This window comes from Stegostoma tigrinum, chromosome 1 (assembly GCF_030684315.1).
Source record: "Stegostoma tigrinum isolate sSteTig4 chromosome 1, sSteTig4.hap1, whole genome shotgun sequence".
NCBI lineage: Eukaryota > Metazoa > Chordata > Chondrichthyes > Orectolobiformes > Stegostomatidae > Stegostoma > Stegostoma tigrinum.
The window spans coordinates 188,296,663-188,319,055 of record NC_081354.1 but is presented as its reverse complement, the minus strand read 5'-3'; the positions used below and the strand labels follow the sequence as shown (position 1 = coordinate 188,319,055).

Sequence of the window (22,393 nt, the reverse complement as noted above, 5' to 3'; positions counted from 1 at the left end):
TCCAGTGTGTACTAGCTGGATGGATAAAAAACTGGCTAGGCAACAGGACAGAGTTGTAGTGGAAGGGAGTTTCTCAAAATGGAGAACTGTGACCAGCGGTGCTCTACAGGGATCCGTGTTGGGACCACTGTTGTCTGTGATATACATAAATGATCTGGAGAAAGGTATAGATGGTCTCATTAGCAAGTTTGCAGATGACACTAAGATTGGAGTAGCAGATAGTGAAGGGGACTGTCAGAGATTACAGCAGAATATAGATAGATTGGAGAGTTGGGCAGGGAAATGGCAGATGGAGTTCACTCCAGGCAAATACGAGGTAATGCATTTTGGAAAATCTAATTCAAGAGTGAACTATATGGTAAATGGAAAAGCCTAGGGGAAAATTGATGCACAGAGAGATCTGGGTGTTCAGGTTCGTTGTACCCTGAAGATTGCTATGCAGGTCAATAGAGTGGTCAAGGAGGCATATGGCATGCTTTCATTCATCAAATGGGGTATTGAGTACAAGAGTTGGCTGGTCGTGTTGCAGTTGTATAGGGCTTTGGTTCGACCACATTTGGAGTACTGTGAACCGTTCTGGTCACCACATTACCAAAAGGATGTGGATGCTTTGGAGAAGGTGCAGAGGAGATTCACCAGGATGTTGCCTGGTATGGAGGGTGCTAGCAATGAAGAGAGGTTGAGTAGATTAGGATTATTTACATTAGAAAGACAGAGATTGAGGGGGGGGGGACCTGATTGAGGTCTACAAAATTATGAGGTATAGACAGGGTGGATAGCAAGAAGCCTTTTCCCAGAGTGGAGGACTCAATTACTAGGGGTCATGAGTTCAACGTGAGAGAGGAAACGTTTAAGGGAGATATGTGTTGAAAACTCTACACAGAGGGTGGTGGGTGCCTGGAACACATTGCCAGTGGAGGTGGTAGAGGAGGGCACGATAGCATCATTTAACATTTTTTTTTACACACTTAGATGAATGGGCAGGGAGCAGAGGGATACAGATTCTTGGGAAATAGGCGACAGGTTTTGATAGAGGATGTGGATCGGCACAGACTTGGAGGGCTGAAGGGCCTGTTCCTGTGCTGTAATTTTTTTTGTTCTTTGACACAAAGGTAATGGCTGGAAAATATAGGCAGGGAAAATTTCAGTAAGTCAAAACTCCAGGCCATAAAGGTGAGAGTTATTTCTTCGAGATATTCGGATTTCCTAGTAACAATGACACAATGTCTACAGAATGATAGTTGGTCTTCATGTCTTCAGATGGATTTGGGTCTTGTATGAGAATTCTCTCTTTGTAGCATCCATGTTTTTGTTTGTGGTTTCACTCGAGAGAGAGAGAGAGAGAGAGAGAGAGATGTTCCCTGTTGGTGGATTCTGGATGTCTGTAGCTGCAGTGTACTTACATTCTGTAACTGATCAATCTCAAGACTGTTGCTAGGGAGGTGCTGGCTGTCGTAGTGTATCTCAATAGTTAGTCTGGGAATCCAGGTTCGAATCCTGCCACAGCTGAAGGTGGAATTTGAATTTAATTAAAACAAATCTGGAAGTAAGAGTCTAACGATGACCATGAATCCATTGTTGATTGTCAGGAAAAAACATATCTGGTTCATAATGTCCTTTAGGGAAGGAAACTACCATCCTCACCTGATCTTGGCTACATGTGATGCTCAACAATGTGGTTGAAATAAGGAAGGGGCAATAAATAAAAAAAGTCCCTCTGAACTTGAAGACTCCTGGTCCCACTGTGTTCTAGTGTATCCACATCACTGTTCCTTTTCTTTTTACTTAATTTTTTTAATTGTGCACTACATGATCTTCAAATTGCAGGAAAAAGCTCTGGTTTTTTTTTAAGCTATATGGTAGCATCCATCTTCCAGTTCTTAGGCTGAAAGGAAAAATAAGTGGCCCTTTGCGCCCTATTCTCACCACCTAGCCATACGCTGATTGTGATTTAGTGTTATCTGTTTTTAAAACAGTGGGGATACATTTCGCACACCCACTCTGTCTGTTACCCAGTCAGGAGGTTAATGTGGAAAACCATTAACACAGCTTTTGGATGTCTGGACTTGCGGTTCTGTTGTGTAGTATTATTTCCTCTTGGTTACAGCCACCTCTGCGGCAAGTTATAATTCATTAGTTTGCATTCCCATCCTATCAGAAAATGCAAGGAATGTTGATTGCTTGGTTGATGTTGATTTTGTGACGCCTTTCTAGAAGAGATTGCTGAGAGCAGGTGCATGATTATATCCATCTTCAGGTTGAACCTATGTATCCTTTTCATTCACAGAGGAGGGCTTTGCTGACCAGGCAGCATTTATTGCCTATCCCTAATTGCCCAGAAGGCAGTTAAGAGTCAACCACATTGCCGTGGGTCTGGAGTCCGTAGACAACTGCCTATTCTAGGGGTTAAGTGGAAAGTCATACCATATCTGGTATGATAGGCGTACCTAGAATTTCTTGGTGTAGTTTTTTCTGTTGGAGACAACCATCTCTGTAGTGTGAAGAAAACTCATAATGCGATGTTATTCATTGGAAGTCTTCATTTCAAAAAGTGGAGGAAAGATGGATCGGAGATAGTAGGAACTGCAGATGTTGGAGAATGTGAGATAACAAGGTGTGGAGCCACCGGCCAAGCAGCATCATTGGAGCATGAAAACTGACATTTCGGGCCTAGATCCTCCTTCAGAAATGGGGGAGGGGAAGGGGGTTCTGAAATAAATAGGGGGAGAGAGAGGGAGGAGGGGAGAAGATGGGTGGAGAGGAGTCAGACTGCTCAGAGGTGGAGCTGGAGCCAGTAAAGGTGAGTGTAGGTAGGGAGGAGATAGGTCAATCCAGGGAGGACGGACAGGTCAAGGGGGCGGGCTGAGATTCGTAGGTAGGAGATGGGCGTGGGGCTTGAGGTGGAAGGAGGGGATAGTTGGGAAGAAGGATAGGTTAGGGATGAGCTGAACTGGTTTTGGGATCCGGTAGGGGAAGGGGGGATTTTGAAGCTTGTGAAGTCCTCTTAGCTTTTTTTTTTACAAAAGTTTGAAAGTAATTTACAGCAGTGAGCTATAAACATCATTTCCACAAACCCATGTAAGTTTAGCTTAGTGACTAAGAAGCCCTGCACAAAGATAATTAAGGACAAAAACAGAAATTGCTGGAGAAACACAGCAGACCTGGCAGCATCTGTGAGAAGAAGGTAGAGATAATGTTTTCAGTCCAGTGACTGTTCATCAGGACAGTCTCAAAATGTTAACTCGCTGTCTTCCTATGGATGCTTCCCAACCTGCTGAGTTTCTCCAGAAATTTGATTTTTTTTTCTAGATTTCCAGCACCCACAGTTCTTTGTTTGATTAAGACGATTAAGGAATTTGCTGACTTGAGTTTTGACACCCAGAGAGAGAGAGAGAGAGAGAGAGAGAGAAGTGGGGGGGACCAGAAAACAGGTGTTTTCGAGAGGAGACATTAGTACGATGAAGGAGCTGTTCATAGCAATCTCTGAAACTAACTGGGGTAGGCTTGAGAAAGGGTCTGAATAGCTTAATAGAAAAGCCCAGAAGTGTGATATTGCAGAGATATCAGAGAGGAAGACAGCCTGCAATGCTGTTGAAGAAATGAACTTAAGGAACCCTTGTTCCCTAACCCTGTTGATGTCTTTAAAATCTAGGTACTAGTAAGCTCAGACAGTAGTGTGTCTAAAGGTCTCGGGGAGAGACTTTATTTGAAGGAAATAGTGCTGAGTAAATTCATGAAAATCAGCTGAAAGGAAAACAAGGCTTCAGCCAAGCCAGCTGAACAAAGCTTTAGTGTGGGAAGGGAGGCAGTGGTAGTTTCACTGAACGGGTAATCCAGAATTCAGCGAGCTGCTGGAAAGGTGGGCTTTATAGGTGTACATGCGCAAGCAACGTCCGTCTGCAGGCCCAGATGGAAATACAGGAGGAGGATTATGGGTGAATCTTTGTGGGTTCTGAATCTGCAGATCTGGTGCTGTCCCACATTGGGTAGGCTAAGGATAGAGAGGCAAAAACTGGGCTCAGTAAGTTTTGTAAGAGCCAATGAGTGATGGTGAAAGCACTCTGCAGATGTCTTTCAGTACACTGTGACATTTTTTAATTCCCTAAAGCCTTTCTTTTTTTCAGAAGGCCGTTACCCGTCAACATTGACGGATAAAGTCAACGTTTACCGGCATAACCTGCAAGACAGTCTGGTGACCAATCAGGTATGGATGCTGCATGTAAGGGCAGTAGTCATTCTGCCACAAAACTCAGTTATCTGATGTGTGCGTAGCTGATGGCGGTGGGCTGGCTTAGAGTGGGGTTCAGATGTTGCCTCTAGATGGATGAAGTGAGAATACTGATACTTACTGTATTTATTGCTTAGTGTTACTTTGGAAAAGTAACACCAGCCAATCAACCAGAGGAAAAAAACCTTGTGCTTGCAGAAAATGTGCGTATGTGTTTTCATACGTATATTTCCATTTAATCATTCATGGGATGCAGGCATCGATGGAAGGCCAGCATTTATTGCCTGTCACTGACCTATGAAATGAGCAACTTGCTGTGCCCTTTCAGAGAGCAGTTAGAAGCCAACCACATTCCACATTACTGAGAATCAGGAGTTGCATGGATGACCTTTCTCCTCTTCCCCACCCCACCCCGGGCTTTGATATTCTGTGTTTTATAGACTTATTCTTTAGATTGAGAGTTTTAGGTGCTGCTGGTCGGACCAGCATTTATTGCCCATCCCTCGTTGCCCCTTGAAATTGGTGCTGAGCTCCCTTCTTGAACTGCTGCAGTCCATGTGTTGTGTTGACCCACAATGCCATTAGGAAGGGAATTCCAGGATTTTGACCCAGTAACCGAATGGTGATATATTCCAAGTCGGGATGGTGAGTGACTTGGAGGGAAATTTGCAGGTGTTGGTGTTCCCATGTATCTGCTGTCCTTGACCTTGTATACTTGGCATGTGATCAATCTTCCAGATTTTTCACATTGCCAATTCCCTGGGCTGGGGCATTCGGTTTTAATTTTGGTGGGTATTGTTGATTGCATTTTCAGTATTTCAAATGTGTTCTTTTTGCAGAGGCTGGATAATTTTTTTAAAAATCTAATTGAGAGCAGACCAGTGGAGATTGACCAGTGTGTTTTTAATGAGACAGCCATAATGGAGCGGCATGTTTTTGGTAATTTGTCTACAAAATTCTTGCTTGATCTTTGTGTTAATATCAACTTTTTTTTATAATTTCCCCCCACTTTATCCTTCCACACACTTCTTCACTTCAATAAAGAGTAGGACCAGGAGTAGCTAATTGGCCCTTTGAGTCTGCTCCATCATTAAATATGATCGTGACTGATTATCCAATCACTTTCACCTTGCCTCTGTCTCCCTGTAACCCCGCTGTCGTCTTTAAAACTAGGAAAAAACCTGTTTCTTGAATCAGTGTTGTGCCATCCACTGCCTTCTGTGGTGGAGAATACCACAGGTTCACTTGCATCTCAGCTCTGAGTAGTCTGTCCCCTAATTCTAGAGTGCCTACCCAGGGGAAATGTCTACCTGCGCCAAGTCTGTCCAGCCCTGTCAAATTTGAGATGCTTCAGTTCGATCCCCTCTCATCATTCTCAACTCCAATGAGCACAGGTCTGCTCACACCAATCTTCATAGGACAATCGGCCATCCCTGGTATCAACCTTATGCATTCGCTCTATAGCAAGCATTTCCCTTCTCGCAGAGGGAGACTAAAGTTGCATGCAATACTATAGGTATGGTCTCACTAAGGCCCTGTATAATTGCGGTGAGGTTTCCCTACTTCTGAACTCTTACTGCACTGAAGGCCAATGCTCCATGCTTGAATGCTTGGTGCAGTTGCATGTATCCTTTCCTTAGCTGATGTATAAGGACACCCAAATCCCTTAGTGTATCTAATTCCCAATGTTTCACCATTCAATCTCACTTGCTTCTGTCGCCGTAGCGCATAATTTCACAATTATCCATGCCATATTGTATCTGCCATGTTTGCTCTTGCTCAACTTACCTAAATCACCTTGAACCTTCCTTGCATTGGCCTCTCATCTCTCAGTTCCAGCCAGATGTCTCTCTGATGCATAATGTCATGGGTTCCTGCTTCCTCTGGTTATTCACCCCAGTATTTAATCTTCAATCAGTAAGGTCATAAAGTGACTGGAGGTGGTTCATGTACTTATGATGTAGAGCCATGTGTCAGGGCAGCTAACCTGTGATAGTCAACCAGTAATGCTTGAATAGTAATATTGGTGGTAGTGGTCTGTGACCCCACCATCAATCATTCAACACAATCCCAGTAATCAATACTGGATCCTGTAGCTCTGCATTTCGCCATTGTGCACAGCCTTCATTGGTATGATAAAACACCAGAACAGGAGACTGAATCTCCCTCTGACTCAGAGATTTTTCAGCGCCATGCTGGGGGAGTGCTGCAGTTCAGAACAGAAATGATCATCATCTGTTTTCTCAGTTGGATGTTGAAGTTTCCGTGATGCGCAGTGCTTTGAACCAGAGACCAGGAAAACAACAGTAACCTGCTCCCAGTGCTGCTACTGTTAGTGTGTGACAAGAGTGTCACCTCATGTATCCAGAACAGATGCTCACATGGCATGTCTGTGGGCCAGCAACACCAACAGAGTCAGGTCATTTTATCGGGTTGAGGAGAGGAGGCCTGAGAGCCAAGGCTGGGAATAAAGATAATCTGAGATCACTATTATTGTATTGATCCTGTAGATTCAAGTGATGATGATAATTACACCTACGAGGATGATGACTATTCGAACGATGACGATGACCACAACGTTGATACATTTTATGGATTACGGAAAAATTTTCTCCATCATGTTCCAGAATTGTCCACACTCAAACATTTAACTGATCCATACAATAAAGAAAGCTCCAATTCATATCGAGGTTCTGCTGAGGTAGGTAAACATGAAAAGTGCCGTTGTTATTTAGTCATGCAGAACTTGAGTATTACTGGAAGTAGAACAAGTTTTGGTAGAGCTTTTTATCTTGCACTCATGAAGACATTCACAAGAATGCCAAATTTTAAAAAAATCTACAATCCCACCCTTAGCACAGGAGCCGGCCCTTTGGACCACCAAGACTGCGCCGACACATGACTTTCTAAACTACCATAAGACATAGGAAGAAATTAGGCCTTTAAGCCCATCGAATCTGCTCCGCCATTCAATCATGGCTGATATGTTCTTCAATCCCATTCTCCAGCTTTCTTCCAGTAACCTTTTTTGAGCCAATTGACAATGGAGAACCTATCTATCTCCGTCTTAAATGTACTCAATGACCTGGCCTCCACAGTCTTCTGTGGTAACGAATTCAATAGATTCAACACTATTTGAAGAAGTTTCTCCTCATATCCATTCTAAAGGGTCTTTATTCTAATGCTGTGTCCTTGGGTCTCTCCTACCATTGGAAACATCATCACAACACCCATTCTATCTAGGTCTTTCAGTATTCTGTAAGTTTCAGTTTAGATCCCCCCCCCCCCTTCATCTTTTTAAACTCCATTGGGTATAGACCCAGAGTCCTCAGATGTTCCTTCTATGCTAAACCTTTCATCCTCGGAATCATTCTTGTGGACCACCTCTGAACCCACCCCAGGGCCAGTACACCCTTCCTGAGATGTGAGCAATTTTGGGCCCCATAATATTCTAAACAGTGGCTCATTGGTTAGCACTGTTGTGTCACAGCACCAGGGACCGAGGTTCGATTCCACCCTCAGGCACCTGCCTGTGTGGAGTTTGCACGTCCTCCTTGTGTCTGTGTGGGTTTCGTCAGGGTGCTCTGGTTTCTTCCTACTGTCCAAAGAAGTGCAGATTAGGTGGATTGTCCATAATGTTCAGGCATGTGTAGGTTAGGTGAGTTATAAGGGGATGAGTCTGGGTGGGATGCTCTGAGTGTTGGTGTGAACCTGTTGGGCCGAAGGGCCTGTTTCTTCACTAGGAGTTCTATGTATGTTCTAATATTCTCTAAATGTGGTCTGACCAAAGCCTTATAAAGCCTCAGAAGTACATCCCTGCTTTTATATTCTAGTCCTCTCAAGATAAGTGCCAAAGGTGCACTTTCCTTCCTAACTACTGACTCGACCTGCAAGTTTACCTTGAGACAATCTTGGACTGGAACTCCCAAGTCTCTTTACACTTCAGACTAGTCAACTTTCTACCTTTTTAGAAAGTAGTCCATTCTTTTATTTTTCTTGCCAAAGTGCATGACCTCACGCTTTCCCACGTTGTACTCCATCTGCCACTTCTTTGCCCACTCTCCTGATCTGCCCAAATCCTTCTGCAGCCTCCCCACTTCCTCTGTACTACCTGTCCCTCCACCTGTCTTTGTATCATTGCAAACTTAGCCAGAATGCCCACAGCTCCTTCATCCGGATCATTAATGTATAAAGAGAAAAGTTGTGGTCCCGACACTGACCTTGTGGAACACCACTTGTCACTGGCTGCCATCCTGAGAAAGACCCTTTTATCCCCATTCTCTGCTCTCTGCCAGACAGCCAGTCTTCTAACCATGCTAGCACCTTGCCTCTAACACCATGGGCCCTTATCTTACTCAGCAGCCTCCTGTGTGGCACCTTGTCAAAGCCCTTGCCTCTGACATTTCTTTTAAAATTTACCCGTTTTACATTAAACCTATGTCGTCTAGGACAGCAAACTGTTTTAACTGGTACCTAATGTACTAGCACTCTGGATAAACTGGCACATGATATATCCCTGAAATATCGGAAGCTTCCTGGTCCAGGTAGATAACATCCATTGGCTCTCCTTGGTGTAAACTGCTCGTTACTTCCTCAAAGTCCAGGTAGATAACATCCATTGGCTCTCCTTGGTGTAAACTGCTCGTTACTTCCTCAAAGAATTTGTCAGGCACGACTTCCCCTGGATGAAACCCTATTTTACTGTGATTCAGAAATCTCATCCTTCACAATGGACTCAAATCTTAACAGTGACTGAGGTCAGGTTGATCAGCCTGTAATTTCCTGTCCTTTGCCTTACTCCCTCTTAAACAGGGACAGAGGTTACATTAATGATATTCCAGACCTCTAGGGCTCTCCCTGACTCCAGTCATTTCTGAAAGATCACCACCTACTCCTCCACTATCTCTTCAGGTATCTCCTTCAGAACTAGGGGTGTACTCCAGCTGGGCCAGGTGATTTAACCACCTTCAGACAATTCAGTTTTTCAGCACTTCTCGGTGATGGCCACCATACTCTGCTCTGCTGTTTTGCCCCTGTTGCTTCTGCATGGTCCGTATCCCTCTATGCCCAGAATATATGTATTGCTGTCAAGATGCCTCTAAAATGTTGCTAGTGTATCTGCCTCTACCACCATCACCACCTCTGGCAGTCCATTCCAGGCACTGAATATCCTCGGTTTTTCAAAAAAAACTTGCCTCTGACATTTCTTTTAAAATTTACCCGTTTTACATTAAACCTATGTCGTCTAGGACAGCAAACTGTTTTAACTGGTACCTAATGTACTAGCACTCTGGATAAACTGGCACATGATATATCCCTGAAATATCGGAAGCTTCCTGCATTATTGTAGCGTCTGAGTAGTCCATTTGAGGCTGAGATGAGAAGGCTGTCTTCTGGTAAGTTTTATATAAGGCAAAGTTGCATTATTTTAAGTGACTTATACCGTAAATAAAGTATCCCAGTGATGTGTATACCCCTGGCATTGCGTTTGTATGACTCGGTGTGTGTTTTTACGTTATGTGGACCTCTTGATTAACCAGAAAATTTGATCAACTGGCACACTCCTGGAGCCATAGAGGCTGGATAATCTTGCTATAATTGATATTTCTACCCTGGGAAAATGACTTTGATCATCCGTTGTATTCGTTCCATATTATTTTGTAAACTTGTATCAGATCACCACCTCATCCTTTGTTCGACTGAAAACAAACCAAGTTTGCCCAATCTCTCTTCATAACTAATACCCTCCAAGCCAGGTAGGATCCTAGTAAGCCGATTTTGTACCCTCTTCAAAGCCTCTACATCCTTCTGGTAGTGTGCCAAACAGGACTGTGTACACAAACTCTATCCTGAATGTGACTTAATTAAAGTTCGATGTAGCTGCAAAATGATGTGCCCATTTTAATGCTCTGACTGATGAATGCAAGGAAGCCATATGCCATATGCTTTCTTGACCACCTTATCCATTGGGATGTCACTTACAGGGAATTGTAGACATGTATGCCTTTATCCCTCTGTTAATGCTTCAAAGGGTTCTGCCATTTCCTGCACACTTCCCTCCCGCATTAGACCTTCCAAAATCCATCACCTCGCATTTGTCTAGATTGAATTCCATCTGTATATTCTGCACCCAAGTCTCCAGCCTATTTATGTGCTGCTGTATTCTCTTTGTTATCTGTAGCTACCCCCAATCTTTGTATTGTTCACAAACTCCCTAATCAGGCACCCTACATTCTCCACCAAAATGTTTATATTAAAAACAACAGGCACCCAGCACTGATCCCTGCAGAACTCTGAAGGTCACAGATCTCCTGTCAGAAAAACACCCTTCCACCACTACTGTTTTCTGTGACCAAGCCAGTTCTGTATCTATCTTTCCAGCTCGCCATGGACCCAATGTGACTTCACCTTCTGTATAAGTCTGCTGTGAGGGACCATGCCAAAGGCCTTGCTGAAGTCCGTGTAGATAATATTCACTGCCCTGCTTTCGTCAATCATCTTTGCCACTTCCTCAAGAAAGTCCAAGTTTGTGAGACATGACCTTCCCCGTACAAAGCCATGTTGCCTATTGCCAATATGTCATTATTTTTATAAACCTGAATAAATAATTTCCATAAGAATCTTCCCCAATACTTTCCCTACTACTGAAGTTGGGGTTCACCAGCCTGTTATTTCGTGTATTACCCCTGTTATCCTTCATAAAGGAACAGCGGTGACTATTCTCCAGTCCTCTGGGGTCCCTCCTACTGAAGAGGATACAAAAATTTCATACAAGGCCCCAGCAATTTCCTCACCTGCCTCCCATCGATATTCTGAAGCAGATCACATCAAGTCTTGGGGATTTGTCTGTTTTAATGCTTTTCAAAACGCTCAGCTTTTTTTTAATATTGATATGCCCTAGAATATAAAGATACCCCTCCTGAGCATCCACCGTGCCCTTTTACGTTGTGGATACCAATGCAAGGTATTCATTAAGGGTTCGCCCACTTCCTCAAACTCCGTGCATAAATTCCGCCTTTGTCCTTCAATGGACTATCCTTTCCCTAGTTACCCTCTTGCTTCACATTATATATAAATAAAAAAAGGTCTTGGAATTTTCATTAATCCTACTTAGGCATTTCATGGTCCTCATTAGCCCTCCTAACTCTTTAGAACATAAAACTGTACAGCACACTACGGGCTCTTTGGCCAACGATGTTGTGCGGAACTTTTGCCCTAATCCTAAGATCTATCTAACCTCCAACCCTACCTTATACTTCATCCATATGCCTATCTCGTTGCTGCTTAAATGCCCCAAATAAATTCATTCCTGCTTTCTTTGAGGGCTCTGTCTTCAGTTTCCTTTCGTATACCTTTTTCTTTTTGACTAAGCTCACAATTTCTCTTGCTATCCACAGTTTTTAAATCTTGCCATCCTTATTCATTTTCATTGGAGTACACTGGTCCTGAACTCTAGTCAATTGGCACATGCTAGGTGTGGATTTACCCTACATGCTGCAATCAGCATTTCCCAGTTCCTTCCTAATATTGTGATAGTTAACCTTTCTCCCGTTTAGTGCTGCTACTCTTAACCTTATCCATAAATAACTGAAAACTTACAGAATAGTTGTCACTTAATTGAAAGATTATTGAATGGTTGGCAAGTGGACTCTAGTAGAGGTGTTGCCATGGAGACTGTGCCAGTGTATAAAATTGGCAGCTAAATGCCAGGGTTTGTTGAAATTTTAAACCAGGCAGAATGACTTTGGGTCAAGGCATTGCCCAGAGAAATTAACCAGCGAATAGCCGTTGCCTGTTTTGAGTTGAAATAGTGTGTGTACACATTCCTTTTGTCTGCATAGTGTAAGGGCTTTTATTAATGTGTGTAGCTTACTGTACATGCAAGTGGCCCATTGGATTCAGTTGCTTCTGCAATATGGTGTCATTTTCCCCTCCCTCGGTGAGATCTTCTTCATCTGTCCTGAACTGCTGCTGGTCATGCTGGTGTACCTCTCTTGGTGACATCCCATCCTCAGCTGGATGATGTTTCTGACATCCAATTCATTCCTGAGTTTCTGTCTGTCAGGGTGATTGGTGCTGGGTGTGCTCATGCTGACCTAGTAGGACTGTCATGATGTGTTTTGCAGGAGGCTGAGAGAATTGCTCAAGAGTTGGTAAATGAAGAGGAGCAGGCAAAAAAAAAGGCTGAGAAACGAAGACTTAAGAAAAAAGTAAGTGCCTGACTGCATTGGGTTATGTTTTATGCAGGACTCCTGTCTCGTTTCCATGTCCTGGGTTCCTGTGCTTATGCACGACTGATGTCTCAGATTGATGTCCCCCTTAGATTGTTGCTCCATGTACCTGTGTCTGTGCGGAATCCCCATTTTATTTCAACGTCTGGTGTAATTGTGCATATGTAAGGCTCCCGTCTCATTTCTGTGCCCTGTATGCCTGTCTATGTCCGGGGTTCCTATCTTGTTGGAATATGCCAGCTACCTGTATTTATGCAGGACTCTGGTCTTGAATCCATGTCCCAGTAGCCTGTGTTGGAATAGGGTATCTCTTGTTGATTTATGCCCCACGTACTGGTGTTTCTCTAAGTTTGATGTCTTTGCTCTGTGCCCCGTGCTACTATGTATTCAAGTCTTTGATTTTGTTTACATCTCATTGTTGGTATATCGCCATACAATACCTGAATACTGCAGCATTGATTCTTACAGATAGTACCTTGCTTCATGTTTGCTGAACATTCATTTTGAAATCTCGCACTTTGCCAATCATGCTAGGTGATGGGTGTTGACTTGATTTAATTTCAGAGACAGAAAGAGAGAAGGCGCCAACAGAAATTAGAAAAAGAAAATAGAAGTGAGAATAAAATTGGAGAGAATGTCAACGATAAGGTAAGAACATGCTCCTGTTATATTTGAGAAAGCCTTAATTGACTTAGGGTAAGCTTCTGCCTTCTGTAATCAATTAAACTGTATGCAACTCTGAGCCAGCACTGTCCGAGTGTTATGCCTGGTCCATAAGAAAGCAATTAGGAACAGGAAGTTATGGCTGGTGCACCCCAATTGCATCGTCCTATCCTACCCTCTTGGTCTCTAAATATATATCAGGATTAGCTGTGAACTTGCTTGACTATTGAGCATTCGCATGCGTTTAGATCTGACGGTGGCATAGTCATTCTGTGTTTGAACTGTTCATTCAGACCTGCAGCTCATGTCCTGGGGGTACAGATTTGAATCCCACTGTCGCAGATGGTGAAATTTAAATTCAGTAATAAATCTGGATCAATAGGTGACTGTGTAATCAATGTCATTTGTTGTAAAAATCCATCTAGTTCACTAATGCCCTTTAGGGAAGGAAATTTGTGGTCCTTAACCAGTCTGGCTTAAATGTGACTCTGGACCCACAGCAATGTGGTTGACTTACTGCTCTCAATTAGGGATGGACAGTAAATGCTTTGCTCGCGAGTGATATCCACATCCTGTGAATAAATTAGGATTAAAAAGGATTGAACATTTTGGATAGATAATTCCTAAGATTCTCAACCCTCTGAAGAAATTTCTCCCCTATCTGCCTTAAGTGGCACCTCCTTATCACGAGACTATGATGTGATGGCCCACCTTGTCCTAAAGGATTATGACCTTCTTTTCAGCCTAAATCAGAATTCAGGATACTCACTGTGCAATGTTCAGCACAATTTGCAACTCCTCAGATAGTGAAGGAATTCTTGCTGAGATGCAACAAGACCCAGACAAGTGACAAGTAACATTTGTGCCACACAAATGCCAGGCAATAGCCACCTAAATTTAGAGACAACTTAACCAATTTCCTTTGGCATTCACCCGTGTTACCATCATTGAATCCCCCACTATCGACATCCTTGGGGTCACTACTGACCAGAAACTCAACTGGACTTGGCAGAAAAATACAAAGGCTGCGACGAGTAACTCCCCAAAGCCTGTCCACCATCAACAAGGCACAAATCAGGAGTGTGATGGAATACCCCCCACTTGCCTGGATGGGTGCAGCCCCAACAACACTCAAGAAGCTTGACACCAGCCAGGACAAAGCAGCTTGCTTGGCACTACGTCAACGTGCACCCACTCCTTCCACCATCAACGCTCAGTAGCAGCAGTGTGTACTATCTACACGATGCACTGGAGAAATTCACCAAAGATCCTTAGCACCTTCCAAACCAATGCCCACTACTGGGTAGCAGATACACGCGAACACCACCACCTACAAGTTCCCCTCCGAGTCACTCACCACCCCGACCTTAGAAATGCATCACCATTCTTCAGCATCATTAGCTCAAAATCCTGGAATTCCCTCCCTATTTGCATTGTGGGTCAACCTTCAGCACGTGGACTGAGCGTTTCAAGAACGCCGCTCACCACCACCTTTTCAAGGACACCAAGGGACGGCCCATGAATGCTGGACCACGTCCCAGGGTTGGATGAATTTAAAAGCTAATGTACAATGTTTTATCTTGTGTTGTGTCTGTCTGTTCTGCCTGCAGAAAGTTCTGTCAAAGAGAGAAAGTTGTAGCGATGGAGAGGAGGATAACAAAGAAGTGAGTGGAAATATTAAACGTGGTCTTGCTGTGTTACCTGAGAAAGGGGCTTCGGCGGGCAAAGAGCAAAGCTCCAACACAGCTGACAGTAAAAATGAGACTAGTGTGAAAGTTACTGCTAGAGTGGGTGAGGATCAGAACACCACCGATAAATCAGTATATATATCTGAGGTAAGCACCTGAACTTTACAGTGCACCAGCCGGTGGAGAATGCGCTGTGGTCGCTTTATAGTGATGGGCTAAGGGATTGAAATTCCATCCCCCACATCCATCACAATCGGCCCAGTTCTTCTGTGGCATGATGGTGGGCCCCTTCAGGACCTGTTGTTTCTGTCTTACATATACACTGGTGTGATCATCTTGGCAGTGATTCTAAAAGGCTGGGGTAAGGATGGGTAGATCAAGTTGGGATCACCTTGCATGTGCATGTACTCATTTGGTGTTTTTTCTTTGCCCTCACCGCTGCTCCCTCGTCCCACTCCATGTTGTACCTCTCCTCCACCACATTGTTCCTGCTTAATTTCTGTCTGCCTCCCTTCCATTGTCCTTCCAGTAATTTTGTTTCACTTTGAGTGAGCAAGCTTTCTCCTGTTGTCCTTGCGAGGTTTTACTGTGCTGATCGTTAGTGCTTTAATGGACACAGTTCTCTTCCTGTTTCTGGCACCTTTTATAGAATAAAACTGCTGATTATAGTTAGCAAGGGAGAAGGGAATCTGCTCTTGCATGTGTCTGGTTTCATATTGGAATGATGTGGGGGTTTGTAGTGTGGTCTCTGGGTTATTGACACTGTCTGTCCTCCTTTCAGGATGAGTTAGATATGAACAGTTCTTTTGTTTCAAAAGCTGTCACCCAGATGAAACGTAAAATGAATATAAAACCCAAAGCTGAGAGGAAAGAGACTGAAAAGAAAAAAGCTGAAAAGAAACTAGAGGTGAGGAATATTCTGAGCATTGTTGCACGAGTAAGTTCCAGTAAACTAATGCCACACTGAAGGTCTGCTTAGTTTTGACCACATCTGCTGAGTGTTTCCAGCATTTTCCTCCGTGTTGTAGAGTATTATAGCACCAAAAGAGGCCCTTCAACCCATTGTGTCCACCCAGTCATTTCCAGACTGTAATCCGAGCTCCCAACACTTGGCCTGTTGCTTTGTATGTTTCAAGTGGTTTTAAGTGTAGCAATAGTATTTATGATTTTTACTTCTCTTCATTTTTTATTGTCCTTTCTGGTACTATTTGGTGCTTGTGGAATCTCGCTGGTTCTGGAATGACGCTTCCTTATCTTGGTCAATGTACAATGAAATAGTTGACTAGGTGGTCTTCAACATCTTTCACATTGATAAAGTCCTGTGTTAATGCAAATTGTGTCCTCTCGTTTTAATTACTGTTTATTTCCACACTTTGCAGCAATCTATGGACCCCAATGCTGTGAAAGACAAGATTTATAAGTTGGCAGGTAAGTGAAAACCATTTTTGAGAATCTTCTATTGTCAACGTGGTCTTGAGCACAGGTGATTGCTAATAGTGATGATGCTTTGTGTTCTTGAGAGCTGAAAGTCATTCACAAAATGACCTGAAAGAATGATGAAGGGTCTAGGCCCGAAATGTCAGCTTTTGTGCTCCTGAGATGCTGCTTGGCCTGCTGTGTTCATCCAGCCTCTCATTTTATTATCTTGGAATTCTCCAGCATCTGCAGTTCCCATTATCTCTGAAAGAATGAGAGGTGGAATATAAAGATCCACAGAGACTGGAAGAATGCTTCTCAAAGGAAGGCTGCACATCCAGTAATATTGGATGAGGTGTTCACTAAGTGGTTGAAGATTTGATAATTTAGAGGAACTCTAGGGAGAACACTCATGAAGATTGACTGACATTGGGAGAATGATCTGTGAGTTTAAGATTCACTGTCACTTGGGGACAGTGTTTCATGGAGGATGAAGGTTCACCTACTTGAACAGGCTTATGAGAGGTATTGACAATTCGCTGATGCAGCGGGTATATCTCTTGGACAATGGTGATTTCCTAACATTAAGGCAGCGTCCCTCAGGAAGGATGGAGCCAGAACCCCTTCGCTGGCGCCCGCGACCACCACCTCTCTCTCACTCTGGCGCCCCCGCCCCTCGCTCTCTCTCTCTCCTCTCCCCTCCTCTCCCCTCTCTCTCTTCCCTCTCTCTCTCCCTCTCTCTCCCTCTCTCTCCCTCTCTCTCTCCTCATCTCTCCTCGACGCTCGTCCCCTCTCCTCTCTCTCTCCCCTCACTCTCTCCCTCACTCTCTCCCTCACTCTCTCCCTCACTCTCTCCCTCACTCTCTCCCTCACTCTCTCCCTCACTCTCTCCCTCACTCTCATCCCTCACTCTCTCCCTCACTCTCTCCCTCACTCTCTGCCTCACTCTCTGCCTCACTCTCTGCCTCTCTCTCCTCACTCTCTCCCTCACTCTCTCCTCACTCCACTCTCACTCTCACTCTCACTCCCACACTCACTCTGGCGGCCCCTCTCCCTCTCCTCCCCTCTCTCTCTCTCTGGCCTCACCCCTCTCTCTCTCTCTCTCTCTCTTCTCTCTCTCCTCTCTTTCTCTCTCTCTCTCTCTCTCTCTCTCTCTCTCTCTCTGTCACACACACACTCACTCTGGCGCCCACTCACTCCACTCACTCTGGCGCGCGCTCTCTCTCACTCCACTCACTCACTCACTCAGGCTCTCTTTCTCTTTTCTCTCCCTCTCTGGCGCGCGCCCCCCCTCCTCCCCTCTCTCTGGCGCGCGCCCCCCCTCCTCCCCCTCTCTCTGGCGCGCGCCCCCCCTCCTCCCCTCTCTCTGGCGCGCGCCCCCCCTCCTCCCCTCTCTCTGGCGCGCGGCCCCCCCCTCCTCCCCCTCTCTCTGGCGCGGCCCCCCCCCTCCTCCCCCTCTCTCTGGCGCGCGCCCCCCCCTCCTCCCCCTCTCTCTGGCGCGCGCCCCCCATCCTCCCCCTCTCTCTGGCGCGCGCCCCCATCCTCCCCCTCTCGCTGGCGCGCGCCCCCCATCCTCCCCCCTCTCTCTGGCGCGCGCCCCCCATCCTCCCCCTCTCTCTGGCGCGCGCCCCCCCATCCTCCCCCTCTCTCTGGCGCGCGCCCCCCATCCTCCCCCTCTCTCTGGCGCGCGCCCCCCATCCTCCCCCTCTCTCTGGCGCGCGCCCCCCATCCTCCCCCTCTCTCTGGCGCGCGCCCCCCATCCTCCCCCTCTCTCTGGCGCGCGCCCCCCATCCTCCCCCTCTCTCTGGCGCGCGCCCCCCATCCTCCCCCTCTCTCTGGCGCGCGCCCCCCATCCTCCCCCTCTCTCTGGCGCGCGCCCCCCATCCTCCCCCTCTCTCTGGGCGCGCGCCCCCCATCCTCCCCCTCTCTCTGGCGCGCGCCCCCCATCCTCCCCCTCTCTCTGGCGCGCGCCCCCCATCCTCCCCCTCTCTCTGGCGCGCGCCCCCCATCCTCCCCCTCTCTCTGGCGCGCGCACCCCCATCCACCCCCTCTCTCTGGCGCGCGCCCCCATCCTCCCGCTCTCTCTGGCGCGCGCCCCCCATCCTCCCCCTCTCTCTGGCGCGCGCCCCCCATCCTCCCCCTCTCTCTGGCGCGCGCCCCCCATCCTCCCCCTCTCTCTGGCGCGCGCACCCCATCCTCCCCCTCTCTCTGGCGCGCGCACCCATCCTCCCCCTCTCTCTGGCGCGCGCCCCCATCCTCTCTCTCTCTCGCGCGCGCACCCCATCCTCCCCCTCTCTCTGGCGCGCGCCCCCCATCCTCTCTCTCTCTCGCGCGCGCCCCCCATCCTCCCCCTCTCTCTCGCGCGCGCCCCCCATCCTCCCTCTCTCTCTCGCGCGCGCCCCCCATCCTCCCTCTCTCTCTCGCTGCGCCGCCCCCATCCTCCCCCTCTCTCTCGCGCGCGCCCCCCATCCTCCCCCTCTCTCTCGCGCGCGCCCCCATCCTCCCTCTCTCTCTGGCGCGTGCCCCCCATCCTCTCTCTCTGGCGCGTGCCCCCATCCTCCCCCTCTCTCTCGCGCGCGCCCCCCATCCTCCCCTCTCTCTCGCGCGCGCCCCCCATCCTCTCTCTCTCTGGCGCGCGCCCCCCATCCTCCCCCTCTCTCTCGCGCGCGCCCCCCATCCTCCCCCTCTCTCTCGCGCGCGCCCCCCATCCTCCCCCTCTCTCTCGCGCGCGCCCCCCATCCTCTCTCTCTCTGGCGCGTGCCCCCCATCCTCCCCCTCTCTCTCGCGCGCGCCCCCCATCCTCCCTCTCTCTCTCGCGCGCGCCCCCCATCCTCTCTCTCTGGCGCGTGCCCCCCATCCTCCCCCTCTCTCTCGCGCGCGCCCCCATCCTCCCCCTCTCTCTCGCGCGCGCCCCCCATCCTCTCTCTCTCTGGCGCGCGCCCCCCATCCTCCCCTCTCTCTCGCGCGCGCCCCCCATCCTCCCCCTCTCTCTCGCGCGCGCCCCCCATCCTCCCCTCTCTCTCGCGCGCGCCCCCCATCCTCTCTCTCTCTGGCGCGTGCCCCCCATCCTCCCCCTCTCTCTCGCGCGCGCCCCCCATCCTCCCTCTCTCTCTCGCGCGCGCCCCCATCCTCTCTCTCTGGCGCGCGCCCCCCATCCTCCCCCTCTCTCTCGCGCGCGCCCCCCATCCTCCCCCTCTCTCTCGCGCGCGCCCCCCATCCTCTCTCTCTCTGGCGCGTGCCCCCCATCCTCCCCCTCTCTCTCGCGCGCGCCCCCCATCCTCCCCTCTCTCTCGCGCGCGCCCCCCATCCTCCCTCTCTCTCTCGCGCGCGCCCCCCATCCTCTCTCTCTGGCGCGCGCCCCCCATCCTCCCCCTCTCTCTCGCGCGCGCCCCCCATCCTCCCCCTCTCTCTCGCGCGCGCCCCCCATCCTCCCTCTCTCTGGCGCGTGCCCCCCATCCTCCCCCTCTCTCTCGCGCGCGCCCCCCATCCTCCCCCTCTCTCTCGCGCGTGCCCCCCATCCTCTCTCTCTCTGGCGCGCGCCCCCCATCCTCCCCCTCTCTCTCGCGCGCGCCCCCCATCCTCCCCTCTCTCTCGCGCGCGCCCCCATCCTCCCCCTCTCTCTCGCGCGCGCCCCCCATCCTCTCTCTCTCGCGCGCCCCCCCTCTCTCGCGCGCCCCCCCCTCTCTCGCGCGCCCCCCCTCTCTCGCGCGCCCCCCTCTCTCGCGCGCCCCCCCCTCTCTCGCGCGCCCCACCCTCTCTCGCGCGCCCCCCCTCTCTCGCGGCGCCCCCCCCCTCTCTCGCGCGCCCCCCCTCTCTCGCGTGCCCCCCCCTCTCTGGCGCGCCCCCCCTCTCTCTGGCGCGCCCCCCCTCTCTCTGGCGCGCCCCCCCCCCCCTCTCTCTGGCGCGCCCCCCCCCCCTCTCTCTGGCGCGCCCCCCCCCTCTCTCTGGCGCGCCCCCCCCCTCTCTCTGGCGCCCCCCCCCCTCTCTGGCGCCCCCCCCCCTCTCTGGCGCCCCCCCCCTCTCTGGCGCCCCCCCCCTCTGGCGCGCCCCCCCCTCTCTGGCGCGCCCCCCCCTCTCTGGCGCGCCCCCCCTCTCTGGCGCGCCCCCCCCTCTCTGGCGCGCCCCCCCCTCTCTCGCGCGCCCCCCCTCTCTCGCGCGCCCCCCCCCTCTCTCTCGCTCTCTCTCTCTCGCACGCGCGCCCCCCCCCCCTGCGGCCCCTCTCTCGCGCGCCCTCTCTCGGGCCCCCCACTCTCTCGCGCCCCCCCTCTCTCGCGCCCCCCCCCTCTCTCGCGCGCCCCCCCCTCTCTCGCGCGCCCCCCCCTCTCTCGCGCGCCCCCCCCTCTCTCGCGCGCCCCCCCCCTCTCTCGCGCGCCCCCCCCCTCTCTGGCGCGCCCCCCCTCTCTCTGGCGCGCCCCCCTCTCTCTGGCGCGCCCCCCCCCCCCTCTCTCTGGCGCGCCCCCCCCCCCTCTCTCTGGCGCGCACCCCCCCCCCCTCTCTCTGGCGCGCCCCCCCCCTCTCTCTGGCGCGCCCCCCCCCTCTCTCTGGCGCGCGCACCCCCCCTCTCTCTGGCGCGCCCCCCCCTCTCTGGCGCGCCCCCCCTCTCTCGCGCGCCCCCCCTCTCTCGCGCGCCCCCCCCTCTCTCGCGCACGCGCGCCCCCCCGCTCTCTCTCGCTCTCTCTCTCTCGCACGCGCGCCCCCCCCTCTCTCGCGGCGCCCCCCCCTCTCTCGCGCGCCCCCCCCTCTCTCGCGCGCCCCCCCCTCTCTCGCGCGCCCCCCCCTCTCTCGCGCGCCCCCCCCCTCTCGCGCGCCCCCCCCTCTCTCTGGCGCGCCCCCCCTCTCTCTGGCGCGCCCCCCCCTCTCTCTGGCGCGCCCCCCCCCCTCTCTCTGGCGCGCCCCCCCCCCCCTCTCTCTGGCGCACCCCCCCCCTCTCTCTGGCGCGCCCCCCCCCTCTCTCTGGCGCGCCCCCCCCTCTCTCTGGCGCGCCCCCCCCCTCTCTCTGGCCGCGCCCCCCCCCTCTCTCTGGCGCGCCCCCCCCCTCTCTCTGGCGCGCCCCCCCCCCCTCTCTGGCGCGCCCCCCCCTCTCTGGCGCGCCCCCCCCTCCTCTGGCGCGCCCCCCCCTCTCTGGCGCGCCCCCCCCTCTCTCGCGCGCCCCCCCCTCTCTCGCGCGCCCCCCCTCTCTCGCGCGCCCCCCCTCTCTCGCGCACAGCGCGCCCCCCGCTCTCTCTCGCTCTCTCTCTCTCGCACGCGCGCCCCCCCCTCTCTCGCGCGCCCCCCCCCCTCTCTCGCGCGCCCCCCCCCTCTCTCGCGCGCCCCCCCCCCTCTCTGGCGCGCCCCCCCTCTCTCTGGCGCGCCCCCCCTCTCTCTGGCGCGCCCCCCCCCCTCTCTCTGGCGCGCCCCCCCCCTCTCTCTGGCGCGCCCCCCCCCCTCTCTCTGCGCGCCCCCCCCCTCTCTCTGGCGCGCCCCCCCCCTCTCTGGCGCGCCCCCCCCTCTCTGGCGCGCCCCCCCCCCTCTGGCGCGCCCCCCCCCCTCTGGCGCGCCCCCCCTCTCTCGCGCGCCCCCCCCTCTCTCGCGCACGCGCGCCCCCCGCTCTCTCGCTCTCTCTCTCTCGCACGCGCGCCCCCCCCTCTCTCGCGCGCCCCCCCTCTCTCTGGCGCGCCCCCCCCTCTCTCTGGCGCGCCCCCCCCTCTCTCTGGCGCGCCCCCCCCCTCTCTCTGGCGCGCCCCCCCTCTCTCTGGCGCGCCCCCCCTCTCTCTGGCGCCCCCCCCCTCTCTGGCGCGCCCCCCCCCCTCTCTGGCGCGCCCCCCCCCTCTCTGGCGCGCCCCCCCCTCTCTGGCGCGCCCCCCCCTCTCTCGCGCGCCCCCCCCTCTCTCGCGCACGCGCGCCCCCCGCTCCTCCTCTCGCTCTCTCTCTCTCGCACGCGCGCCCCCCCCTCTCTCGCGCGCCCCCCCTCTCTCGCGCGCCCCCCTCTCGCGCGCGCCCCCCCCCTCTCTCGCGCGCACCCCCCCTCTCTCGCGCGCCCCCCCCTCTCTCGCGCGCCCCCCCCCTCTCTCGCGCGCCCCCCCCTCTCTCGCGCGCCCCCCCTCTCTCGCGCGCCCCCCCTCTCTCGCGCGCCCCCCTCTCTCGCGCGCCCCCCCCCTCTCTCGCGCGCCACCCCCCCTCTCTCGCGC

At 51.8% G+C, this 22,393-nt stretch overlaps 1 protein-coding gene across 3 annotated transcripts in view; it reads left to right on the top strand.

The window, feature by feature from the left end:
• The window catches only part of LOC125455955 (tetratricopeptide repeat protein 31-like), a 63,968-nt gene that overhangs the window by 14,686 nt on the left and 26,889 nt on the right, over positions 1-22,393 (top strand). The window contains exons 2-9 of one of the 3 annotated variants that reach the window (XM_059650731.1): positions 4,128-4,204; positions 5,068-5,167; positions 6,739-6,929; positions 12,355-12,438; positions 13,024-13,107; positions 14,733-14,957; positions 15,592-15,717; positions 16,190-16,238. In XM_059650731.1, coding sequence (XP_059506714.1) covers positions 4,128-4,204; positions 5,068-5,167; positions 6,739-6,929; positions 12,355-12,438; positions 13,024-13,107; positions 14,733-14,957; positions 15,592-15,717; positions 16,190-16,238 — 936 coding nt within the window. Of the gene's footprint in view, positions 1-4,124; positions 4,205-5,067; positions 5,168-6,738; positions 6,930-12,354; positions 12,439-13,023; positions 13,108-14,732; positions 14,958-15,591; positions 15,718-16,189; positions 16,239-22,393 lie in introns of all 3 variants that reach the window. The other 2 variants (XM_059650735.1, XM_059650729.1) reach the window with 2 other exon arrangements.